The sequence below is a fragment of the Phoxinus phoxinus genome (genome assembly GCF_949152265.1).
Source record: "Phoxinus phoxinus genome assembly, chromosome: 1".
NCBI lineage: Eukaryota > Metazoa > Chordata > Actinopteri > Cypriniformes > Leuciscidae > Phoxinus > Phoxinus phoxinus.
In genome coordinates, this window is record NC_136876.1 from 36,944,569 (window position 1) to 36,958,515 (window position 13,947).

The window sequence follows — 13,947 nt, forward strand, 5'->3', positions numbered from 1 at the left end:
TGCAAACCTCTGGCCTCTGGCCTCAATATTCCTTCAACTGAAGCTAGCGGCTACCGTCTTTAGCGTCCTTGTTAGCGCGCGCCTCCCACGCTGGAGACCCCGGTTCGAATCATGCTCAGAGTGGGTCTAGTAGGACCGGTTACATTTGGTGCCGTAACCTGGATGGGAGTGAGGTTTAGGGGGGTGATCAGCGATATACTGTTTTTGAACATCTGACTCCACCCACACTGCTAAGAGCAACGGTTAGATGAATATGTAAATATGCGCTTTCCTCTCAATAACAAAATAAACACGCAACAAAATTGAGAAAACAGAAAAAGTACTTTAATAAAATATAAGAAAAGCATCTGATCATAGCGATGTGGACGTTTGCACAAGCTCTACGGCACTCCAGTAAAGTAACGCCACACCTTAATTATATATCACTTTAAACAATAGATAGCTTAAAATCAAGCAGCTTTACCATATTAAACATGAAAAAACGTATCAGTGTCTCGTTTCATCGGACGTACAACTTCATTTTCATGTTTTCAATCATGGACGTCTGACCTTGACCGACTGCACAGGCCAAATGAACCAGAAAAGATTTCCACGTGAAAGAAGGCGGAGCCTCCGTGCACACCTACCTATTACGTAATCGCCATGGACCAGTGGTAGTACGAAAGTGTTTCGAAAATTCGCTTTGGCAAACTTTGTCTCGGCCTGATTTTGTCCGAAATGACGTCACATCAGTTCGTTCTTCGATATCGCTTGAAATATATCGGGGCCTTAACGGACATAGGCTTGTAAGAGCTTTACGTGTAAACCTCACTCTCCTGTCCCCCCTCACTCTCCTGCAAAGTTTAGCTCCAGCCCCAATTAAACACTGAACCAGCTATCAAGGTCTTCAGGAATCTGCAGGAAGGTGGTCCACCAGAAGCAGGATTTACAATCCTTAGGCTAAGATATTTTTTTTCCCAGCTGGGTTCGATTCAAAACAACCCTGCAAATAAATGGCCTGAACTAGCTAAACTTGTAACCAGCGTACATTAGCTGTACGGCAGTGGCTCAGTGGTTCATGTAGGTTGTCTACAAACCGAAAGGTTGGTGGTTCAATCCCCGGTTCCACTTGACCAAGTGTCGAGGTGTCCATGAGCAAGGCACCTAACCCCAGTTGCTCCCGACGAGCTGGATGGCGCCTTGTATGGCTGACACCGCCGTCGGTGTGTGAATGGGTGAATGTGAGGCAATATATAAAGCGCTTTGGTGGCCATTGGGTCTGTGAAAGCGCTATATAAATGCATTCCATTTACCATTACCAGTTTGTTGCATCTTCTTCTCAAGTACAAGGCATTTGAGACACCTTCATGCTGTTTTGGCTGATCGTATCCAAGACTTGGTCAAGCTGGAATGCAACAACCAGCATGTATGTTGCAATATAAACTGGTCCAATCTACGGGGATTTAAAATGCTAAATCTTCAGAAAAATATACCTTTTACTACAGAAATCTGCCGCTGTAGTATTATGAATGCACCAGGGACACCCTAGATCTCCAAGTAAACATAGAAAACAACTGATATGACAGTGGGCTTCAGAACTCCTCCTTGTAACATTTAGAGATTTGACAAAGGCAAACTGTCATGAGCTGAAAGAACTATTTGTACATCTGCATGTGACATCTCAATCAAAATGATTCTCCTTCACTCATTCTGTCAGTCTCTTACGCTAACCCCCGCCCCCCCCCCCCCCCCCCGGTTCTTTCTCTGAATAGAGCTGTTGCTTTTCCCAAAGATGTGACTGAATGTGGCTTACTAGTGAATCATATACCCAGTGAGTCTGTACCCAGAAGTAACTGTCCTCACCTCTCAAGACTCCTCAGGTTAAGGGCCTAGAGTTTAAGCCTGTGGTTCCAGTCATAACCGTATTAAGAGCCTCTGCCGAACTCTCACAATCTCCATCTGCACCACATCTGAGCTGACGGGTGAAAAATTTGCCGCCGTCTTGACATTGAGAGTAATTGCAGGCTTCGCTTCTCACACAGATGACCGCTTTCTGTGGCTGAAGACAAATGCGCCTGACACGTACGTCAATTAACACTGGACAGCAGCCGCGCGTGCCCTATGCAAAGCGTGTTTATAACTGGATTATGAGAAGGAGGGATGATGCCTGTAATTACTCATCGTGCCTGTTGCGAGCACAGCCAATGGTCGGCCTGAGAGCTGGACGCTGGGTTAATTGTTTAGACCGCTCCCGCCTTTCTGAGAAGTGCTCTCTGATAATGGCCCCAAACGTCCCCTCATTCTGTCACCTTTCCTCCTCTCCTACGGCGTAGCTGATGCAGTGTGTGATATTTTTTGCAGACAGTGAACAAGCATGTCGACACTGCTGGATCTGAAGAGCAGTGTGCTCAGGCAGGTGCAGAGGAGCCAGTCCCTGAGGACCAGGAGGGAGCCACCGGCCAGCACCAGCGCTGGAGGGAGTCCCCCGACGCTCGCACGCCGCTCTTGCACCGTCGTACACAGGTCAGTCTGTAACATGAGAGCGCATTCTTAAAAATTAAAGCTCCTGTTAAAAACTAAAAGGCTTTTAAAACCTGACACTGCTTAACACACTTCTTTATTATAATTTACTTTAGAATGTCTGAAAGTGAAGTGGAACACAGCCAATGATTGAAAAACACTGCTTTAAAGCACCAGTATGAATATATATATTTTCTGAAGAAGTGAATAGTTCTAATCCAAATAACCATGAAATCAATTCAATTTGTTTTTGTATGTATTGCACTCTAAATGATGCTGGGTAATTTTAACCCAATTTGGGGTTAAATATGGACAAACCCAAACGCTTGGGATTTAAAAATGTAACCCTACAGCTGAGTTTGTCCATATTTGACCCAAAGTTCAACCCAGCATTTTTTAGAGTGTGTGCTTTTTACAATAGTTCCAGCTTCATAAAAAAATTATATACAACTTACATATATATATAACTTACTCACAAGTCACTTACCCCAGACTTTTGAACAGCAGTGTGCACATTTTATGATTTACCGTACTATCTGCCTTTAACTAGAAGCAGCAGCTGATCATGGTTTGTTGATTAATTTCCTTTCGCAACCACCAATTAGTTACTGAGGAAGCGGCTGTAGTTTTTTCATTTTGAAAATGTCTTTGTGGTTTTCATCCATGATTAGCCTGTCAAGTGTGGATTTACCAAGTTTGTGAACTATAGGCGAGTTGAAAGGATGAGCACTTCAATATGTCCTCCTAACCCAAAAAATATGGGAAAGAAATTGCACCCATAAAGTTCAATTTCATGGTCGCTTTAACAACATTATTTTATACAGTGATACAGCAGAGATTAATACAACACAAACGGAGGCTATCGCTTCAATGTTCTGAATGTTGAAGTTTTGTATTGATCTATTAACTTCCCCCAGATCTTAACAGATGGTGATGTCTGATGTCCATGAAGAGGCCAGTGACTCAGTTAGCTCTTGAACGCCTACAACATTTATAGTATATTCATGCTTTTAGAATGACTCAATCTCGACACCTTGCTCTATCACATTTCAATTTTATCGGTGTTAACAATTCAGTACAAGAAGGCCTTTGTGCGGATCATGCAACAATTACCTTTCTGTCTCGAAGCGGTATCACAAGGCCTTTTCTTTTGCATTCAGGCGAGGGTTTTTTAAGGCAATTTCCAGGCAGCTAAAAGTGGGGTGGTCTCTGTGGTTAGAAAAGAACGATAATGCAAGTCAATTTGATCTTTACGAAAAGGCAAAGAAACCAGAGGCTATAAATGTGATACGACTCAAATGTTCTCCACCATTGCTACAAGAACAGAACATGTTTTTTCTACCCTATCTGGTCATGTTTACTGCTCTAAACACCCGTAAAGACATCATTTTGAGCATGCACATGACTTCTTGTGTCTTGGGTCACATGACCATTCACTACTATATGATCAAAGTTCTCTGCTGTAGGTAAACCAAGTCGATTGTTTGTCATCCGCCCTCTCGGTCTGTCTTGTTTTTATTTCCTTTTCGACTGATTTCAAAGCCAAACGTAATGATGGGCATATGAACATTGAGGTTTCTATAGCAACCAAACATGTCTGTTTATCACAGCTCCTAAAATATGAGCTGCTTTATTTTTAATGACTGCACCTCTTCTGTCTAGGAGGGGAAAAAAGACCTATGTTACGTGCAGAACTGAACTAAATTATTGTTTTGCACTTCATTTGATGTACCCTTCTTTGCTAATGTTATTTATACCATATGCAAGGGTGATAGCTGTCATTGCTGGCCAGATGTAACTAGCATTAATCAACAAACACAGTCCATCCATTGTTAACTAGCGGCTGGACTAGACAAGATTCAGTCAGCATCCTATGAGACTGCGTAGTGTGTAGTGATTTGCTTCAAGCTGTATGGCTGCCATCATTAGGCTTTCAGGAAGCTGTTTGTCTCCTTCATTAGCGCCAAAGAGAAGTAATACCTGTAACCCAGATACTCACTCATTAATATTATGCAAATGATCCAAAGCTGTGCAGAGCGTCCCTTCCTTTTTCACATCCCTGGTGACCCTGATTACAGCCGGTTTAAGATCTACAGATCTGTGGAAACGTTTGAAAAGCGATTACGAGGAATGAGATCCAATTGTGAGGCACATGTTCTTGAGAAATCTTTTATATTGCTATATCATTACTAATTATTTAAAAACTAACACCTCTTTTATAAGGTTTCAGAGTCGTATTGTTACCTTTTGTCATTATGGTCCCACTTTAGATCAGGGTCCAATTCTCACTATTAACTAACTATTAAATATGATTTCTGCCTCAATCAACTCCTATTTACTGCTTATTAATAGTTGTTAGGTAGCTGTTAGGTTTAGGTGTTGAGTAGGATTAAGGGATGTATAATATGGTCATACAGAATAATGCATTCATATGTGCTTTATAAGTACTAATATCAGCCAATATCCTAGTTAATAGTGAGAATTGGACCCTAAACTGAAGTGTTACCATCATTATTTATAGATTTTTTAAAAATCATTAAATCATTTAATGCAATTATGCTTTTGTGTGTAAAATACATGGTATGCCATCACCATCAAAATGGTAAAATAAATAAATAAATAGTTTGCCATAATTTAGATAATTTTTAGATAATTAAAAACTATGGTTAAGTGCTGTACATCTTATTAGCAACACCAGAAAAACAAAATGGCTGCTTAACACAATACAAATGAGGTTGAATAAAATGCGGTTATTTTGGTTACATCAGACAGTTTGTAATAGCTTTTTTGTCTTGGTAGTATCTAATCATGCACACTAATGTGAGTTGATCATTACAGCAAATTTTATTTTGCATTGTCAAGCCGACCGCAGACCGCAGCTCACACTAAAACACAGAGAGGGCAATTTGTCATCACTTTAAAAGGAGGAAGAGGTGGGGGGTTTCTCCACCTCAACCTTTTGATTGAATCACATCATTGCATATGTGTTACATATTTTTCTGTTACATGTGCTTCTTTAAAAGTATGTCCTTCGTGTTTGCTCAAGTGAAAAACTACAAAAACTAAACAACAATGTTCAATTATAGATTCAATATTTTTCATTCTTAATCATCCATAAGAATGAGAATGTTCGTTGTTTACTTGATGTAATCACTTGGTTGTGAGCAACACAACAGCAGGAGCCTCAATGTGTAACTTTCATATAGTTGTGACAGACATCTAAATGACCTGGTTAAGAAAAAGATCTTGTATTATGATGCACCCTCAGTACACTGTGGAAAATATGAGGAATACGGCTGATTGGCGGCAGCATTAGAAATTAGTGTAATCACATGAAGTATGACCTGAAGGGCCCGGATTGAACCAGAGGTAATGAGCTCCATCCAGAATTTTATTTCCTGTTGTGTGGGTGAGCATTACTTTTATTTTCTGCATGAACTCTGCAAAATGATTTGTCTCTAAATGTCTCCCTAACCAGAGAATGATTATTGCATACTTAACATTTAATTTTGCTGGGTATTCATCTGATTAATAAGTGCCCAGCTGTATTTTTTGTCCCATGTCAGTCGACGGGAAGCTTCTACATTCATATGTGATATGTCAGTAAATAATGACTTTTTTTTCATTTTTTGCTCTCCGATACAAACATTGAAGTCTGAATAATGAAAATAAACAATATCTCTAAAATAATAAAAAGCTTCATGGAAAACTCTGTTTCCTAGCAACATGAATGTGGACGGCCAAATAAGCTGTGTGCCTATTTGTGTGTGTGTGTGTGTGTGTGTGTGTGTGTGTGTGTGTGTGTGTGTGTGTGTGTGTGTGTGTGTGTGTGCATGTGTCACTTGCATTCGTATAAATCACAGAAGTTGTAATAATCCATGCCTCCCATGCAATCACTTTTCAAGTAATAACAACACAGGAAGGTTTAAAAGCTTTGATTGGAGATGTAAAACCAGGCACAGACACAAAAGTGTTCATAACTTTTAAGCTGCAAGTTTATTGGTTATTGACCTTATATTATAACTCGGAGGTCACTGAGATGTTCTCAGATGTTTCTCTTAAAATTCCTTAGGATAAATAAAAATAGTTACAAATGAGGTAGTTGTTGACATACAGTAAGAGTAAATGTAACCCCTCCGGTTCTACTCTCCCGCTCCGAGTGGGATTCAAACCGGGGTTTCCGGCAAGGCGGTTGTGTTCTAACAAGTATGCTAAAGACCGCAGCTGCTAGCGTCAGTCGCTAGTGCGCCACTTGAGGCCAGGGGAGTGAGGTTTAATCGCACAGCTCTTACTAACTGGCCCTTTATTACACTCACCCCCCTAAACCTCACTCCCATCCAGGTCACGGAACCAATGTAACACCTCCAGTTCTACTCACACTGCTCTGAGGGGCAGTTTCTGGCATGGGAGGCAAGTGCGCTAACAAGCCTGGGGCTCACCAAGCCAACGTCAAAGATCCGAGATCCGTCTTGGCCAAAAAGCTGCGCCAATAAGCTGGGCTCATGTTATTATGAAAATAGTCATGCATTCGAAAGCGCAGTTAAGATGACATTCAATTATAACAGCCTTCTGTCTGTACCGTCTTGACTTTCTTTGCTCGCTATCATCACTTTTGCTTTTATTCTCGTGCATTGATTTGTTCACTAAACTGGACAGCCAATTAGAGTTATCTCTTTCACCGACGGCCCGATACTGATTCAACATTCTGAATCGGCCCAGAAAAGCCCAGATGGCATCCGACTAGAGCCAAATTAACCAAGCCGACTGATGCTCAAAAATGGGCCTATGTTGCCTGATGGCCGCCCGTCGACTTGGTGTGTCCCGGTCTTAACACTAGAACTCCCAAGACGGTCATTTTGACCGTTTTTAAATTTAGTTTAACTTTGTTAAAATAAAATCAACTTGTCTGCAGGACAAAAAAAGTCAGACTTTTTTTTCAGGTCTGACTTTTCCTATGTGTTTATATTTTATTCTGACACTGTTATTTTATTAAAATCACAAAACACAAAACAGTTCTGACTATTTCTACCTAGAATGGCCATAGCGGCCATTTTGACCGCACGCATGTATTGATACATAAATCCGCTACATTTCCCGCCTATTGGTACCCGTTGCATAGCATAACTTATTTACAAACAGGGCTGTATAGGCTAACGGTATAAAGCTTTGACGTTTCCTAACATTTTTGCATGTCTTTTCTTGTGGTGAGTGTGGTGGGGGAAAAAAATTTACGCAAAACTTTCCTCACATAGAGAGGCAGCACCTATCGGGGCAATCTTTCATTTGTGCTTGTTTTAAGGGCGATAGCGTCATAACATGATGACAGGAATTAAAAGCTTCATTGGAAACCTTAAAAAGAAGGTTCAAATTTATATATGACATGACGAAAATGACGTTCAGTACGGCCATATGAATGTCAAAGTATGAGCGGTCAAAATGACCGCTATGGTCGTTCTAGTAGTTTTGGAATTCCGGTAGTTCTAGTGTTAAAGACCGTAGCCTCAGTCGTTAGTGCGCCTCTTGAGACCAGGGAAGTGAGGTTTAGCCGCGCAGCTCTTACTAGCTGGCCACCATTACACTCACCCCCCATCCGGGTCACGGCACCAATGTAACCTCTTTGGTTCTACTTGCACCAGTCCAAACACCAGATTCAAACTGTCAAGGGAGGAGAGCGCGCTAACAAGTACTCTAAAGACCGCAGCCTCTACTATCAGTCACAATTGCGCCTCTTGAGGCCAGGGAAGTGTTTGTTAACGTCACCTGGTTGTAAATAATTGTATCCCTTAAAACTCATCTTTGATCACAAAAATGACACATTTAAACGTATTGTTCCTGTGAAAAAACATATTTATGCATTAAAATAGTTTGAATTTAATCCTTTCCTTGCTTTATATACACGGAATCATGAATATGCAAATTAGCCCGCCTCCACTTATTCACACCATTTAGATGGTTTGTCTTAACTAAGGCATATTAAAAACACCACATAGACATATAAACAACATTAAAAACTTTATTTTCACCACAGGGGGTATTTAAGAGTTTATATTAAAATCTCTGGCTTTTGATGGAAAACTTTGATATCTTGGCACAGTTTTGACACTTTGGAGATTTCTTCTGGAGATGACTAAGGTCTTTTCCCAGGAGAGAAATCTGAGAAACAGGCAACTTAAATGTGCTCTAAGCAATATTATTTTCAGATTTCACTGAAATAAATATCGCTACCTGTCGCTAGGCTCTGTAAACAGCTAAAAATAGTGAAAGAAGCAGCCTCTGAAAAACAGGGATGTGATGTGTCCGTATTTATATGGATTTACGTATTTTCCCTACTTAAAAGGGGGGGGGTTACTGTATGATGATTGAAATTCTAATTCATGCACGGATTGCTTTTGACAGTGCTGCATGAGCTCGCGGCACCATCTGTGGGACACACGTAGCATGTTAGCCAGGGTTCAAAGTGCCAAATGCAGGTAAAAATTGCCGTTGAAACGGTGTTACTCACCAGTTGCCCAGAAACGTTTGTATGAATTTTGACAACGCATGGTTGTGAAAATGTGACATAGCCTAGTGCAATCATCAAATCGCTGTTGTAAAAACAAACTGGCGCCACGTGACTGACATTTGCCATGAAAGTACAGCAAGAGTAATTCGAGAGCAGCCGGCTGGCTCATTCTGCGCAGCTTCTCCTGCGCAGAGATCTGATGACTACACAGGTGTTTCACGATTGGCCGGATTCACCAATAACAACGATCGCTTGTGTTTCTTGTTTATTCTGATACCTTCTCAGCTGATGCTCACAAATGTGTTCTTATAACAGTAAAAACTCTTTTCATATAACCTTAAAGTTATATTGCGTCATGTTTTTCAAAATAAAACTACAGTATATAAAAAGTATACAGTATATGCCCACTTTTTATGTTATATAAATTGTATAGGCTTATGTTTAACTTTATTCTTGTACATATGGCGCTTTATTAAGCAGTACATAAAGTATTGAATGAAAAGTGTTGCTCTATGAAAACATCTGAAATCTCTGTGTATTTGACAAATATAATCACTTCGTCTGTGATAAGTATGCAAACAGCTCACAGGTGTCACCATGGGAACGTCCAAAATCATTTCTCGGCTTTTAACAGCTCTCCGACAGCAAGCGACAAATCTCAGAGATTGGTTACATCCAGGCGAATTCGAAACACACTTATTGTTGTTCTGATGTCAGCACAAGAACAGGGAAAAGCTTATTTATCATTTTTGAGAGCCTTCTAAAGAATGAGCACTGGTAATTACTATTATATAGTGAAATATTAACAATTAGTACAAATAAAAAATATTTAGTCAGTCTAGAAGGATCACTTTAAATGTCCATCAGTGGAAAAAGATGTGTTAGAACTATGGCATAGTACAACATCTACCAGCAGGGTCTCATACTTAAAAAAATAAAATAAAAATCAGTATCTAACAAATAATAATAAATACAAAATGTAAAAATATACAATTGACTCTTGCACTTTCATGAAACGCTGCAAACCTGCAGCTTTAAAGTTTATTCTGTTAATTCAGCTAAAGGTCATGTCGTGATGTATCATTTTTTCTGTTGGTCACATTTTCACGCGATACGAATTTGCAGGTCAGAGTTCTCCAAACTCGAACGCAAACTTGATCGCAGCGAAATTCACATGAGCTTGCATTAGCGGTTTCGAGCATTTGCATGCTTAACAAAAACTATAACGTGACTGGCCATTTGGGTCCATGCTAACCATGCAAACCTTGACACCTTGTGGTTTGCTGACATGTTTTTTGAAAATAGGGTTTTGGAGAAAGGGTGTGTTCTTGAAATTAACAAAATGATGGAAGTTAACAAAATGACTAAAATCGCTCTCATGTAGCACCTTTGCACTTTTTTATTTGATTTAACCGTCTTTGAGGAACAACTGAGAGATTAAAACTTTAATCTCTAAATCTCATTTGCAATTTTGTAAGAGCAAAACGTTTTAGACAGTCCTAGATTTATCAGACAATGATTTAATGTGCGGCCTCATTTAGTGCATATTTATATGGATGCATGCAGACTCAAGGTGTCATCCCTAATTCATCTCCTGAGGGAATCCCAGGAGCGCTCTGTTGGATATCTAGGGGTGCAGGTATCTAATGCTCACCTGCTGTGATGCTGTTGATAAAGAAATGGTCTGGAGTGCTGTTGGGCTGGATAAATGATGAGAGACGGGAGGGCTGGAGCTCACCGAGGGGGTCTGTTCTGTCTGACAGCTGTATGGCCATACTAATGCGTCCCCCCCTCATTCCTCCACACTCTACTGAAGTCAGGCAGGGCAGAGCAGGAGAGATGGACGATATTCCCCAGGTACTGCGCTCTGCCAACCAATCCCGCATTGAACGGCTATCATCACCATGACGACCGGGGCTGGAAAATTAGCAAGTGGCAGGGGTCCAAGAGTTCACCCCGCTTTGTGGGAGTCACACACTCCCCACCCCCCTCCTCGGATTGCCTCCTGATAATATAAATGAAGTTGGACAGGGTGTAAGAGTCTTGATCAGAAGCGGCAAGACACGATTGTATACTTGTTGCATTGACGATGTTTAAGCCGTGCATGCGGCAGTGACTCTAATGAGGGCGGAAAATGTCCATCATCTTCTTATCTCCATGGAGGCCATTTCTCAGGGACGCGTTTCAAGCTGTTGATTTTCAGGCTTGTCAGAGGGATGGGGAGGCCTGTCACCTCAATCCCCAGTGAGCGCAGCCGTTCTGTAGATAAACTCGATCAACAAGGTCCACAGCAAGTTCTGAAATCCGCTGTCAGTGTTTCCCAGCATGTTTGTTTGTTTCGCTTGGCTGAGACACATCTGGTTTCTGATCCCCTTCTTTTAGATGTGTAAAGTAACGGATTACATGCCTCGCTGAAAAGAGCGGCATTCATTTCTATTATACACCGGGGTGGTTATAGTGCTGGTTTGGTACTAGTTGACATGTGGAGCATCAAAGCAATGCTCACCAGAGAAATGTATCTGAAGAAGCTGATTGATCTAAGTTAAGTCGCCTGGTGAGAACAAACCGAAAGGTATAGCAATAGGGGTGTGCAGAAAATATGTTATTTTTGCAAGTGTCTTTTGCAACCTGATCTCATGAGGAAACAAGTCGCGGCAATTTCGCATGAATTCGTATAATGTGAGCCGCACGAAAACGTACCATTTTTAGAAAGAAAGTAAGCATGAAGGTCCACCCCTAAACATGTTGAATGAAAACATGGGAATATCATATAAATTCATACAAATTGGTCACAAATTTGCCATTGACGTAACTAGCTATGAGTGCGTTGATCTATTGCAATGATAAAATAATCTTTCTCTGTATTCAGATAGGACAGGATGTGGGCGGAGCTTAAACAGGAAGTTCGTCAGCATTCCCTGTGGATTTCATACAATTATTGATTGTTTTATTACAGCAAAATTATGTTAAAATAAAGTGAGAAATAGAAGCATGTTATTTTGCTAGTTTAAAAAATAGGCTACTTTTAAACAGTAGAAAATAGGTATGATACAGTTTCATAGTTTAATGTTGCTCTTGACATTTTTTTATTTCTGGGACACCCTATAAATTGAGATACAATGTGACCACCAGATCTTGAAATCGCTTGAAACCACACCACTTTACCACTTTACTGCTTATTTTTATTATTATGTGGTTGAATTATTATTCATTGTTGTTATTAGTCATTATTTGTGGTAATTAGAAGAAGGTATTCAGCATATCCCTAGTAGCAAGTATTATTGTTCACATTAATGTCCGCATTGAACAGAGAAGTTTAACTTCTCCTGAAACCATGATCATTGTCTGAAAGTAAAAGCTTCATGCTAATTTCTCCTCATCCTGTCTTATGTCAGCATCGCTCTTAGTTTCGGCCTAAACTTGACAATTTGACCGTTTTTTACCACTTCTCCATTTATCTATGTTCAAGTAATTGCATGTCAACCCAAAACAAGCATTTGCTAGATGCCTGTCAAAGATGTCAGTGTTGCTCATCTTATCTTATTAGTGTGAATGAGCAGCACTCCAGAGGTCCAGGTGAAATTTCAGCACATGTGATACTGAAAACAGTGAAGCAGAACCAGGAAAAAAACGTCCCGTTCTCGGCTGGAAGGGAAACTGTTTTTTGAAGCCACATTGGGTAATTAAATGTAAACAAAGGTGAAATGTTTCGCAACTGAACTGATCCGTCTCTATTTCCAGGGTTGCCAGGGGAAACGGAGATTTCTTTGACCGCATGAATAAAATCCTCCAGAAACAGGATAGTCTGCTGTCTGCCGGCCAAACGGAGGTAACCACATTCTTCAAAATATTGCATCCCTGCTTTCTCCTGGTTGTATCCCGGTCACCACATTCCCCTGTGTGTTCTGAAGAATCAGGTCATAGTAAAGTAGTTCTCTCTCCTGAACATTGCTGTGGGATTCAGCGATCACAGAAACTCACCCTCACTATTCCTCTCATATACAGACAGCATCAGAGTTAATGTGCTTCAATTAGATGTTTACTGAAGAGCGTTACTCCCCCACTGTTCTAGCAGTATATGTTGAAAAGGACAGCAATCAATTCTGGCTGAGACTTTGCCTCCAAGTGGTTCTCGGTGATAATAATGTCATTACCACTTTCAATGGCTGTTTACTCACTATTGAAGCATCCTACAGAAAGATGTAGTCCTGACATCAATCTAATCAATCTAATCACGCAATTAAGCAATTAATGTATGAAAATATGCTTGTTCACATCTTCATTGAACACAGTGATCCAGCATTCACCATCTTTGTGGGGAAAATGATAAAAATATAGATTTATATACTCATGTAGCCCTCGGATGCATGAATTAGTGAATCACAAATGTTTTTTTTTTTTGTAAATCATTCTTAGGCAAACCCAGTCATTGAGATTTTTGTCTCGCTTGAGCTGCCTACTTCAGGTCATGCCACAACATTTCATTCGGCTAAAGGTCAGGACTTTGACTTGACCATTGGAAAACAGAAAATTTCTCTGGCTGCTCCTTTACGTTATTGATCTACTTGTGTGTTTAGTATCATTAGCATTGCGATGCACGACCTGCACTCTGTTAACCGTCACCTCATGCATGGATGTCATGACATTCACTAGTATATTTTTCTGTATAAATCAAGTCAGGTTTAGTGCCATTCATCTCATTAGTCCAGCTGTAAGAAAACCTATAAAATGTAATTCCACCAGAACCTTACAGCAACATTGGAAATGATATGAGGAAATGTCATGTAATAAATGTCAGCTAACCTAATTCTCAGGCAATAAATAATAAATGCAGTGCAGAATAAAATACAATGCCTATTGAGATGAAATAGAAAGCCGACAGTCAAATTCACTAGCGTTTCTGCTGGGGAGATGCCGAGTACAATTAAGATTCATTATAAAGACCG

General features: G+C 40.3%; 1 protein-coding gene across 1 annotated transcript in view; it reads left to right on the forward strand.

Annotated features, from left to right (window-relative positions):
- Positions 1 to 2,353: 2,353 nt before the first annotated feature.
- Positions 2,354 to 13,947, forward strand: part of baiap3 (BAI1 associated protein 3) — a gene marked incomplete at its 5' end in the record, with an annotated part of 38,664 nt that continues 27,070 nt past the window's right edge. The window contains 2 exons of the mRNA XM_079623454.1: positions 2,354 to 2,502; positions 12,743 to 12,830. Of these exons, the coding sequence (XP_079479580.1) occupies positions 2,354 to 2,502; positions 12,743 to 12,830 (237 nt within the window). The remainder of the gene's footprint in view (positions 2,503 to 12,742; positions 12,831 to 13,947) is intronic.